Below are 13,434 nucleotides of genomic sequence, written 5' to 3'. Positions count from 1 at the left end.
GTAATTTTAAAAAAATCTAGATTTTAAAAAAAATGCCAATAATAAATTGCCAGTAATTTAAAATTCCAGATTTAAAAAAAAAAATTTGCCAATAATAAAATTCCGTAATTTACATATTTTTTTTTTAAAAAAAAAATTGTGTGGCAACTTAAAAATTAAAAATTAAAAAATATGAACGAAACTGATTTTTGTTTTTGCATTTGGTGAATTAATCAACGAAATATGTTTTTTTTTTTGCATTTCGTGAATAAAAAAACGAAATAGGAAATTATAATTTTTTTTTGCATTTCGTGTATTAAAAAACGAAATAGGATAAAAAAAATTTATTTTCGTTCATATAAAAACGAAATTGGAAAATTGGACAAAATATATTTTCCAATTTCGTTTTTATATGAACAAAATTAATTTTTTTTATCCTATTTCATTTTTTAATACACGAAATGCAAAAAAAAAAATTATAATTTCCTATTTCGTTTTTTTATTCACGAAATGCAAAAAAAAAACAAAAAAAAAACATATTTCGTTGATTAATTCACGAAATGCAAAAAAAAAAAACAATTTTGTTCATATTTTTTTATTTTTAAATTAAATAATATATGTGTCCAATCACAAAATGCCATTTGGCTTTTTAAAAGAGTTAACTTTAACTTTGTTAGTTTGAGGGGTATATTTGAGCCAAAAACAAACCTTAAAGGTATTTTTAGACCAAAAGGTGGAAGGAGGGTATTTATGAGCCTTTTTCAATAGGTCAAGGGTATTTTTGGATCTTTTCCGTAGTTAATATAATAAACTTCAATATTGTTATAACAATATAAATATTAAGATATATTTAAAAATCATAAAGTTTATCTTTTTTCTTAATTTACTGCTGTTAAAAAAAATACATAAAATAAATGAAAAGAGTAACGCAACTTGTCGACATGCAAACATGGATACTCAGTCAGGTGCTGATGAGTCATGTCCCCGTGCTACTTGCTAATGTTTTGAATAACATTACTCCATCTAGATAAAAAAAAAAGAGTTCATTTAATCTTTTTTTGGATAAAAAAAAAGTATACTTAGCAAATCTAGAAAAAATTAATTTTGTTTTTTCATATTTTGCCTCTATTAAGTGTTATATGATTAAATTTTAATGTCTATTTAATTAGGAGTAATCTAGTTAAATTATTTATTTTTATTTAAGAATTAGTATTTTTTTTAAGAAGTGTGCAAATGGCTAAGTAGATTTTTTTATTTATTTTTATTCGGAGGGAGTAAAAGCTTACGGTAAAAGTTTTACAGCCATGCCATTATTCTATCGCAGGAAAAGTCAAAGCATGCTTTAATAATGTCAAAAATCATTACAGCAAAAAAATAGATACTCAAAAGATCTACAAATAAAAAAAGATCAAAACCACCACCACTTTCAGCTGTACCCAATTTATTTCCACAAAACCAAAACCCAAAATTATTTCTCTCTTTCTCTCTGTTTGTGTGTGTTTTCAGATATGGAAAATTATAGATCTATGTCAACAAGAGAAGGAAACATGCAAATACAAAATTACTATGGAGGGGGTCCAGGTCCAACAAATATGCAAGATTTGAGGAGTTTTAGTACTAATTCTTATGCTTCTTATGCATATGGGGGTATGGATAAAGAAGTGAAGATCAAGAAGACAAAAAGCAGTTCATCATCAAGAAATTGGGCTTTTAATGACCCTGAATTACAGAGGAGAAAAAGAGTTCTTGGTTATAAATCTTATGCTGTGGAAGGTAAAATGAAAGGTTCTTTGAGAAAAAGTTTCAGGTGGATTAAAAATACTTGCAATCATGTAGTCCATGGATTTTGGTGAAATGAACCTTTCAACTTATCCAGAGACTGATTTAGAATTTTAGAAAAGACAAGCTTATTAAAGATTCTGAATAAATTATTTGTATACAAATACAGGATTTTGGTTAAAGGTACATGAGTCTTGTCGAACTTGTGGCTACAACTCTAGCTCCCCCTCTGATCCTATTTGACTAGTAATTTTCTCGGGCTATTTTTTTTTTCCCCTTTCATATTTAAGCTTTACATCTTATAAACGTATCATTGAGTGATATATTGGGGGGTTCTTCCCTTTTTCTTCCTTTTTTGCCCCTTCTTTTTAATATTTCAGAATCCCATAGTGAATTGTGATCTTGCAAAAATCATCAATGCAATATACTACTCTCTCTCCTTCAATTTAAGTGTCTTGTTTAATATTTTTTTTTACATATTTTACGTAACTCTTTAATTCCAATAGTTTACCTAGCTTGTTTATGATCATAAAATTCAGAGTGAATTTTGACATATTATACACTTTAATTTAAAATTACAATATTTAAAAGTCTTCTTTAATTTTTTAAATTTGTGCTTAATTAAAACTATGTATTAAATTGAAATTTTGAAGTCCCAATTGTTAGAGGTAAGAGAGATGGTTCTAGTCCTGCAAAAATCATTAATTAGATTGATCTTCTATTAAGAATTGGGATGTTGGCTTTGAAGGGGCGCTGTGCCATATGAGTTATATGTAATACATAAAAAGGAAAGTTGGGATCTTTAAAATTCTAAGTTGAGAACAAATTCTGTCCTTTGTTGTAACGACATGTTTGCCCATTTCTCCTATTTACTTGTTTTCCATAGATAACTCTGCCTTCTTCTTTATTCATAATTCTACTTTTGATATTGGAATTTTAAGAGTTGGAAGTCATTTCTCCAGTTAGAAATGCACCTCAACAAAAAAAGGTAAAAAAGAAAGAAAATAAGAGGAGGAGGTTCATCCAAGAATGCTGAGTTTCAACCAACAAAAAGTAGTACTACTAAAATAGGAAATTATAAGGTGGTTCCACCGGTTGGGTCGGAGTTTTTGTCATTATCACAAAGAGAATATCGAGGGAGAAAGGAAAAGAGATACTTTGAAGGTCACAATTAGTATTTTGTTTTCCCAATTAGGCCTACCTTGTTACTATTAGCTTTTCCTTGTTGTAAAGGTTGATATCGATGGCATTCAATGGTGTGATAGTTAATGAAGTAAATGCTAACAAAGACAAACACATTATATGACTTCTTCATAGGCGGATTCAGGATTTAAACTCTATGGGTTCAACCTTAAGATGTTTAGTGTAAACCTGTCGTAATTTAAAAGTTATGGGTTCATGTCTAATATTTATTACAATTTTAATAAATTTTTACACATAAATTTATGTTCCGCGTCGAAAGTTGGGGGTTCAATGAAACCCCCACCTAGCAAGCTAGATCCGCCACTGGACTTCTTCTCATTTATATAACTTGTGATCGACACAGTTAACTGCTTTTGCTGATGAGATAGAAAATGTTGATAAAATAATTAAGATGCGCGACAAATTGATCAAACACCACCATCTAAGTTGTGATCAAGAAAGTTAATGGATAACTGAGATATAGCAAATATTGGTAAAATAGTCAAGATACATGACAAATGAATCAAACACCATCGATGGCAATCGCAACTGTGAGGTCTATTGGAGCTGGAGGTATAGTACTCGATTCCATTACATGCATCAGGGGCAATCAAAAAAAGCCAACATTTCTTGGAATACTGACTATGTCAGGGACAGTAATGAAATCTAATCATGGCTTTTTGCAAAATTCTAGGAAAGGGAAGTAGCAATCTAGCATAAGCTAAAGCTGCTTTATATGGAATGAAATGGTGCATCTCTAATGGCTTTTGGAACATAATTCTGGAAAGGGATTCTCTCATCATAATCAACATGCTAGAAGGAAAAATCAACATTGCTTCGGAGTTGCAAAACTCTATGAATACAATAAAACAATTGCTCTCTCAGACAAACTACGTTGCTCATTACTGTTAAAGTCGCGAATGCATTGGCTCAATGGAGTATGAATGGACAAGAAGCAATAGTCTTTGAAATAAAGACTCTTCCAAAAGAGGCAGTCGGGACTTACATTCTGGATAAAGACAATGTGGCTTCCATCAGACACAAAAGAGGAAGAACATGTATGTATAATGTAGCTAAAGTTTTTGAGAATTTCACTTTTGTATCTGGGAATTTTAACCCCCTGTTCTAGGTAGCTTAAGTTTTCAGATTTTCTGTAAATGATTGTTGAGGTCTGGTTTTCCCAACTTCAGATCTGTGTACCTCTCCTTGTTGATGAAATAAAAGGGCTAAAAAAAAAAACACCATCGTTACAAAAAAAGAGGTTATTATCGACAATGTACGCTTAGTAGGCATTTGGACATGCGGTTTTGAAACCGTGAGATGAAATCAGCGTTTGGATATACATTTCATGTCATGGTTCCAAAAGTTTTAAATATAAAACTTGACTTCTAAGTTTATATTTTATAAAAAAAGACCCATAAGTTGATAAATATTTTTAACAATTACTCCCACCAACCATTTACCAACGTCATTAACCTCCACTAACCTTTATTTATGTACATGTGGGAGGATTATATTAAAAAGTAGATACATTACTATTCATGTCAAAATTTTCGTTTTTATTGAAGTAAAATTTGATCACTTGATGTTATATCTTTTAGAAAGACCTTCTAGTAGCGTATTAATTTTGTTATGAATTATGCCTTGCTCATTTGGTAAGATTGTATAAGAATTGGGAACGTTTTAATAATTTTCACAACTCGTGAGTTTTTATGTCTATAAGAGAAAATAAAACTTAAGACGTCCAAGTTACATATCCAAACATGATTTTAAACCATGATTTCAAACCATGTCCAAACGGCTCTTTACCCTTTATTTGGATGGTTGTTTCCTGTGGTTCATTAATGTACAGTATGGTATGGTACAATATGGTGTTGTATTGTACTGTACTGTATTAATGAACACAATGTTTGGACAGACTGTATCGTTTGTTGTGGTTTAATAACATTTGTATTGTTTGGTTTGACTGTATAGTACTGTACAATAACTTGTAAGTTTATTAAAATACCCTTAACTCTTAATTAGAAATTAGTTTATATATATTAATAAAACTCAGGTAAAAAATAAAATGGGAACTTTAAAAAATAAGTAGGTAGTGGGTGGTAGGGTGGGGGTGGGGTTGGGTGGTGGTGAGGGGTAGTGGGTGGGGGTGGTGGAGGGGTGGGTAGTGTGAGGTGGGTGGCTGTGGGATGAGGGTGGGGGTGAGTGGTTGTGGAGTGGGCTTGGGCGGTGGTTAGAGGTAGTTGGGGTGGTGGGGGTTGGTGGAAGAGGAGTGGGGTAGTTGGGGGTGGGGTGGGTGGTAGTGCGGGAGTGAGTGGCGGGGGGTGGGGGTGGGGTGGATGGTGGAGGGTGGGGTGTGGGTGAGCGTGGGGGTGGGGTGGATGGTGAAGGGTGGGGCGGGGGCAGGGGTGAGTGGTAGGGTGGGGGTGGGGTGGGGTGGAAGGTGGAGGGTGGGATATAATGGAGAAATGAAATACGTAATCACGGAAAAACCACCAAATCCGTGGTTACAAAAATTGGGACTTTTCATGGTTATATAATCATGGGACGAACCACGGATTTACAACACCATACCACATAATTTTAAAAACAATGAAAACAAACATGATTTCATAAAAAAACCATACATTAATGAACCACGGGAAACCACCATCCAAACGGGGGGTTAGAAACTTGAAATGGTTCATACAGTCATGTTGTCCTCAGAATCCCCATGAACTGCTAAGTGACTAGCACGGAAAGAAAGGATAGATTTTCTTTTTGCTTGCTGCCATACTAGTAATTTGCTTTTTCTATGGGATAAAGAATGATTTTCTATCAAGTATCACTCATCTTGATATTTCCTTCCCAAACACGGAATCTGCTAAAAACGATGGTTTTTCTATTTTGCTTTCTTTCACTTTTTCTATCTATCGGACAAAAAAAGTGAATCTCTATCAGTCTATCACCTATCCTTGATATTTCCTTCCAAAAAAAAGTATATGCTAAAATTTTGAACAACTTGCAATTCAGGTTTATCCCACAATAATAGCAAAAAGATGGGTGTAATTCTAATACAAGAAGTCTCAACTGAATATTTAGTCTCCAATCATACAAAAATATCTTGATAATTCACAAATATTTAGTCATCAATCATACAAAAATATCTTGATAATTCACAACATAGCACCATTAAAAATACTAAGAACTCATATAAAGGGACATCATAGAGAGGGAAATGACGAAAACATAGAAAGTGCCAAATGTACAGCAGAAGCATAAACCAAATTATCAGAGGGATCTCAAACTTGGCTTTGTGACCCATTAATCTCCTTATCATGTTATTGAGGTCACATTAACTTGTACATTTTACCCTTTGCTGATGGCAACTCATAACGAAACGCGAAATCCCCGAAGTTGGTGTAATTCTTTTGCCAAGATTTACAGTAACCAGAGAACTGAGATAAAGCAGCACAACTAGTAATGCGGCCTCTCATCATTTTTGACACTTAGTCCCTCTATTCCTTTAAGGGCAGCCTCGAAGTTCTTGTCCATTCTAGTGGAGGAGCTGCGCTTCTGATCTGATGGAACATCCGGTGAACTTCTCTGAGCAGCACTGGTAGTTTTACGGAGATGTCCTGGACTCGCATCTGTTTTCCGGATGTGAGAGGAATCAGGTTCACCACCAGTTATCACTGGGTCGCGACTGCTAGACACAGCTGGACGCCTTTGTGATCCACTTGTCCGGAAAATATTAGAACTAGATAACTGCAAGAAGAGATCAGTCAAAGTCCTTTATTTCACTGGTTGCCAACAGAATCACAAAACATGATTGTATTTTTGCTTGCGTTCTGCAAACTGTACGATTTTTCTACCTCTTGCTAAATCCTGTTTCTGTCGTTTAGAATGAGTTTATGAACTCGTGAGTTTATTGTCAAAGGATGGAGCTTTTGTGATGCTCCACTCGGAAAAAGTGCAATACGTTGCTGAGATATAAATACAAATAAAAAGTAACAAAAAAGGGGAAAGATTCATGATATCCCCCTTGGTAAATTGAAATGACACAAGACTATGCCATCTATAGTCTAACAAAATCTAATGCATTCAGAATCTTGTGCCAACTCGTATTCTACTAAAGTGTCCCAATTTATTTGATATTGTACTACCACTTTAAACAATTTAACCACACAGGGATATATTTGTAAAACAAGAAGAGTGGCAGAGCGAGAGGAGTCACCTCTTTACCCATGGATAAATCATTGGTAACTGTCCCTTTTTGCTTAGCCAAGCTTCCAGAGTTGAATTGCAGCCCTGAGTTCCTATTACGAGCAAGATTTCCTGAAGACCAACCAATAGGCCGACCTTCTTCACCACCTGCATATAAAATGTGTAGCATGTTACTTGTAGGTCCCATGGAATAGGCAGATTGGAGGTAGCATACTTTCCTGACAAACTCGGCATCACTAGAATAACAAACATGATGAACTAGTGAAAAATACATGCTTATTCGTTAATGGCTAGAGATAACATTTATTAGGAATGATCTGAGGATGAAATTCTCTGCACCGTAAGTAGTAAACAGAAAAGAAACTTATACAAGCTCTGTTGCAAGTAATGTCCAGTTTATTGTAAATCTACCATCAGCAAACCCCCAGCACCACTATATGTACACAAAATTTCTAAAATGTAACGATTGTTTATAATTCCCTTTTATGCTTGAAGTAAAGAACACATAAGAGGTCCACCTGATTGCCTCTCAGCATTAGCAAGAGCATGAGGCATCCCTGAACTTGGTCCAGCAGTACCACCCTGCACCGAAATTATCATTTCATTAAACATCTTGATGCCAATTAACACAATATTTGATCTACCTAAGTCACTTACAAGAGCACGAGATGGAGGGTTGGCAAGCTGTGACTGCTGATATTTCAAAATGGTCCAGTCAAATACATAATCAAACTGAAAACCTGAAAGACAAGAAAAGAAAAGAAAAGAAAGGAGGAGAGAGCAAAAATGAACAGAGACTCTTGAGAAAAGCAGTAACTAAAAACCTTATATTGTTTATACAGCAAGTACAATTGCACGGAAAGCAAGAAATGAGCATACCTTCCCGAATGAAAAGGTCACGGAAAATTCTCTTGAGATAAGCATAATCTGGTTTATCCTCAAATCTCAGTGATCGACAGTAGTGAAAATATGATGCAAACTCTGTAGGATAGCCACGGCACAATGTCTAAAAAAGGAAAATATGTGTCAGTACTGTTATTAAAAATCATATCGCTCGCATAAGAAAAATGTTAGAACATAAAATGCCTCTATTGATGTTGAAACTTTCTTCTCACTGATCCTCTCATACTTCTGTTTCTTTGTGCCTGCTTTCAGCCCCTGCCAAGGAAGACTACACATTTTGAAATCAGTAAGTAGAAATGTCATGAAAGAAGAGTGAAAGGCAAATAAAAGAAAAGGAGATATACATAAAGAGATTCTACCTTCCTCTTAAGAAGTACATTAGAACATAACCCAGTGATTCCAAATCATCCCTTCGGCTTTGTTCTATAATTTGAAAGCAACAAATGGATCAAGGATGTCTTCAAGAATAAACACAATCCACATACACCGAAGTGTAGAAAAGTAAAAAAAAACGAAAAGCTTACCAATGCCGAGGTGAGTATTCATGCTTGCATATCTGGCAGTTCCTGTCAAATTCTTATTTTCTCTGTTTTTGAAATTAGAAGAATAAAATAAAATTACTCATTCATTATTTAGAAATAAATCATTTCCCTAGCTAATAGATTACATGAGAAAAATAATCTCAAAAGCATCTACTAATTAGGAATTCAAGATAAAAAATAAAAACTATGACTTTGACAAGCTCAAAGTCCAAATAACCCACCTCAATACAAACCAACTGCAAAACTCTCTATCACTACTTAAATTTCACTACCTAACCCTAATTAGTGACAAAAGAGGTATTCTAGAATAGACTATAGAGGTAAAAACCTTGAATAGAAGTCAGCATCTTGATCCTATCATAATATTTTTAAAAAGTTCTCTTATTAAAAAAATTATTTTTAAAAAGTTCTCAAAATCTTCTTGTTTAAATAACTTCACTCCCACTCGAGAAATTAAAATGAAATGTAAGAAAGTAACTGAGAAACAGGAGAAAGATCCACCGCAGAAGTTATAAATGATGTATACTTCCCTTTTTAGTTAATAATGTAATTTCATATTCAAACCTCACAGGCTACTTCTGTAGCTTCTTGCCTCTTAAGTGGGAGTCAGTGATTCAGTGTTGTCAAGACGTGAAAAGCCTAGAAAAGCATTAAGGTCTTCTAGGGTTTGAAGTGCAAAGAGCAATTAAAGCATGAACTTAAGTGAAGAAAGGTGCTAATAAAGGAAAAAAGACACGTGTAGTTCAAGAAAAATAGACATAAATACAAATAACTAAAGCTATTGAAAATTTGCTAACTAAGTGAAATAAATATTGTTAAAATCATGTCAGTCAGGATAGAAAGACCATTGCAAATTTCTGATGTGTTTGTAAGTTCCAAGACTAATTTTCTTCTACTATATTTCTGATACCAATTTGTGAAGTTATACCAACACATAAAAATGATCCTGGTAACTCTACATCGATTGTGCCAATACCAAGAAATCTATGAGATGCATACTCCGCTGGTAGCGGACAAGGATACTATCTTATGATTTAGAAAAAGAATAAAGAACACTGAATTTTCCGTCTTTGCTTACAACTCCCTCAAACCAAAAATACTTGTTTTACTTTTCTTTTTGGGATGTTTCTTGTCCACTTAAATGTAAATTGTTAATTGATTTTACGTGCCGAAAGAAGTTTTAGTGGAGAATATTTCACTCTTCTCAGTACACCTTTATCATCTAATTTGCTGTTTTACAGCACAAAAGTCAGACTCTGACCAATAGCTCGTTACAAATATTAAACAATACATTTCTTGAACTCTTCTCATAATAAATGTCCGAAGTCAAAAAGGGACAAACCAATTGGACTAAGGGAGTATCTCCAAAGGAGGAGGAAATGGTCGTAGTGCTATACAGTTAGTGCAAAGTAAAATAAGTCATCTTATTTGTCCCTTCAAAGAAAAAGAAGCAAGAAGACCAGATAAAGCTTATACTCCCTAGTCCCTCCGTCCCAGTTCATGATAAAGGAATGAAAGGAAGACTTTTGGAACTTGTGGTCTAAAATAAGCCATAGATAATATTTGCGCCGCTATAAATCATCTCATTAAGGGTAAAATGGGAAGTTTAAAGTCAAATTGTTACTAAATATAGATGGAGTCATTCTTTTTGGGACTGACTGAAAAGTAAAGAGTGTCGCACAAATTGGGACGGAGGGAGTACTTGTTATGAACCATCTTTCTTAGACAAACTATATCAATCCATAGAATATAAGCGTTATCTTATCCTCTCTTGAAAAGTTCAAAGGAGCTTACTACATAATTAAAAAGAACCAAAAAGAGATGCTTACCTATATGGAATATGCTGATGAGTGGTGGAGTCTCTATACTTCTTAGCCAGCCCAAAATCAATGATATAGACCTATATGTAGCCAATCGCAAGCATGCATCAATAATTACCCTACCAGCAATAGGTGAATGAAATAGCAACCGGCAGCTTTGATCCCAATACCTGATTTGCACGTCTTCCCAATCCCATCAAGAAGTTGTCTGGCTTTATATCTCGATGAAGAAAAGATTTGGCATGAACAAATTCGACCCGATTTATCTAAAAATTGAATACAGTGAGAACATGTTTTAAATAGTTAAAGAAATAAACAAGTGCAAAACTTCACACCAACCATCTGGTCTGCAAGCATAAGAACAGTCTTTAAGGACAGCTTCCTACTGCAGAAATTGAAGAGATCTTCAAGACTAGGGCCCAGTAAATCCATCACAAGGACATTATAATCTCCTTCAACTCCAAACCATTTTAAATTGGGAATTCCAGCTATCAATGTCAACAAAGAATTCCAACTGATGAGGATAGGACATAAACATTGTGTAGTAAAGAAGCAATAGCAGTCAACAGGAAGAATGAGAAATTACTTCCTCCTTGTAGTATTTTATACAGCTTTGATTCATATAATAGTTGAGGATGCTTTGTCTTAACGTTTTCCTGAGTAAGCAGAAAGAACAAAAGTATTTATCACAAACTAAATAAATTCCACTAGTATAGGAAGCTAAATAACTTTATCTCTGAAGAAATCAGAAGTCATCAACCACGTGTCAGCATAAGTACCAAAATGGTAAAAAAGAGAAAACACTGCCACGAGTATCATCAAGTTAAAGCAGAACTTCAGCTTACCAAATCTCCACAAAATTTAAAAAGTGAAGCTGTTCTAATATCTACAAAATCGACAGGCAAATTCAACATACAAATCATATAGCTGGAAGAAAATTAAGGTAAACATATTAGCCACCGAAAGTGGTCATGAGGAATATGTACGAGAAATTCTTTACAAATTTATACACGTTCTCGTATTTATTGTCGTGTTAATAGTTGGTAACCCTAAATATTTCCATGTAAAGCATCTTGAAATGGTAAGATCAGATGTCACCTCAAGTTAAAAGCCTAAAGGTTCGAATACCGGATTGTTATTTCACCCAGCAACATAATGGTGTGATGTTTAAAATTTCTATCTCTTGCCCAGCTATATTTAAATCTTGGAGATATTTCTGACAAGCATGGGAAACTTTTTCCTGAAAGATCCTGACTTGGCTGTGTTTCAGTTTTCGGAGTTTATACTTCTCACATTTTTGCCGGCAAATATTTATTATTTGCCAAACCTTGTCTAAAATCATTGAGCTATATCGGACTCCTACTGCTCTATAAGCTTTCGGTTATTTAGATCTTTTCATTTTGTTGCCAGACATCCAATGATCAGCTACTAATATCCATTTGATGTAGCTGGTGTAAATATTACATTCAAGATTATGCAGATGCTTGATCTAAATGCAAGTTAGGAAAAACCGTAAGAACTTCACACTAAAATATAATGTGAAAAATCCAACTTTTAACTAACAGCAGCTCAGATTCCTTACTTAGGCAATCAGAAAACAACCAAATACAGAGTTACACTGTAAATATTACATTCAAGATTATGCAGATGCTTGATCCAAATGCAAGTAAAGAAAACCTTTTAATTACTAAAAAATAATGAGAAAAACTCCAACTTTTAACTAACAGAAGCTAACTCCTTTCTTAGGCAATCAGGAAGCGACAAAATACAGAACTATACTGTAAATATTACATTCAAGATTATGCAGATACTTGATCCAAATATAAGTTAGGAAAAACTTTAAGTACTTCGTAACATAAAAATAATGAGAAAAACTCCAACTTTTTTTTAGTAAGAGCAGAACAGCAGCTCAACTTCCTTCCTTAGGCAATCAGGAAGCAACAAGATACAGAATTTTACTGTAAATATTACATTCAAGATTATGCAGATGCTTCATCCAAATGCAAGTAAGGAAAAACTTGAATTACTTAATACTCTAAAGTAATGAGAAAAACTCCAACTTTTAACTAAAAACAGCTCAAATTCCTTACTTAGACAATAAGAAAACAACCAAATGCAGAATTATACTATAAATATTACATTCAAGATTATGCAGATGCTTGATCTGAATGTAAGTAAGGAAAAACTTTAAACACTTCATACTAAAAATTAATGATAAATACTCCAACTTTTAACTACCAAACAGCTCAAATTCCTTACTCAGGCAATCAGGGAGCAACAAAATACACAATTAAAGTTAAAATTTGAGAAAAGTAAAAATAATTACCAGCTTAATTGCAACCTCTTCATTGGTCTGAACATTAGTCCCTAAACATGACAAAAACACAATTTATTAAAAAAAAAAAAAAAAAAAAACTTAATCACAAAAAGCAAAATTGAAGAATCTTTGGTGCATATACCGAGGTAGATCTCACCAAACGAACCGCTACCAATTTTCCGACCAAGACGAAATTTATTACCAACACGAGGCTCCATTGATTAATTATCAAAAATTAATTAAAAGGATACAAAAAACGGATCTAAGAAGAGAAAAAGACATTAATATTAGGTTTAGCTTATGAAACAACAACATATGATCCACAAATAAATGACTGGATAAAATAAAACATTTACTAATATTTGCAGATTTCAGCTTTTTTGTAACCAATTTTTTTTTTTTTTTTTTACATTGCTGCTTTCAATTTTGGTTTTTGATCTAATTTCAATTCAACCCATCATTTCTCTCTCTCTTTTTGTTTTTCTCTCTCTCTCTCTTACAAACCCAACTAGACTATGGTAATGACTTTTGTCAAATGTGTTTGGTCTTAAAACAAAAGAAAATATCCCATCTAAATCAATCAATTAACTACTAGTTTATCTTAATCTAAAATTAGTCAAATTTTGATCATATAGTAATTCTTTATATTTCGCTAAGAATTGGCTCTATTTGGATTATTTTATTTTAAGTTTGATGAATAATTTGT

General features: G+C 33.4%; 1 protein-coding gene across 1 annotated transcript; it reads right to left on the bottom strand.

Moving 5' to 3' along the window:
* Positions 1-5,985: 5,985 nt before the first annotated feature.
* On the bottom strand, positions 5,986-13,259 carry LOC132633485 (casein kinase 1-like protein 2). The gene is made up of 14 exons (XM_060349932.1): positions 12,871-13,259; positions 12,738-12,778; positions 10,998-11,067; positions 10,751-10,899; positions 10,582-10,677; positions 10,421-10,491; positions 8,574-8,635; positions 8,409-8,472; positions 8,233-8,317; positions 8,026-8,152; positions 7,804-7,886; positions 7,665-7,728; positions 7,157-7,293; positions 5,986-6,687 (listed from the first exon to the last, which is right to left on the bottom strand). The coding sequence occupies exons 1-14, from the start codon at positions 12,944-12,946 to the stop codon at positions 6,397-6,399; spliced, it is 1,416 nt and encodes a 471-aa protein (XP_060205915.1). The 5' UTR covers positions 12,947-13,259; the 3' UTR covers positions 5,986-6,396.
* Between the last annotated feature and the right edge of the window lie 175 nt (positions 13,260-13,434).

Source organism: Lycium barbarum, chromosome 3 (genome assembly GCF_019175385.1).
Source record: "Lycium barbarum isolate Lr01 chromosome 3, ASM1917538v2, whole genome shotgun sequence".
NCBI classification, from domain to species: Eukaryota; Viridiplantae; Streptophyta; class Magnoliopsida; order Solanales; family Solanaceae; genus Lycium; species Lycium barbarum.
The sequence above is the reverse complement of the archived record's forward strand: the minus strand, read 5'-3'. Positions and strand labels throughout refer to the sequence as shown.

Excerpts from the sequence above, each read along its gene's own strand:
- LOC132633485 (XM_060349932.1), bottom strand. The coding sequence starts at position 12,946 with ATGGAGCCTCGTGTTGGTAATAAATTTCGTCTTGGTCGGAAAATTGGT. Across the intron at positions 12,779-12,870 it reads GTTTGGTGAGATCTACCTCG|GGACTAATGTTCAGACCAAT; the intron begins GTATATGCACCA and ends TGTCATGTTTAG. Across the intron at positions 7,887-8,025 it reads TGACCTTTTCATTCGGGAAG|GTTTTCAGTTTGATTATGTA; the intron begins GTATGCTCATTT and ends CTTGTCTTTCAG.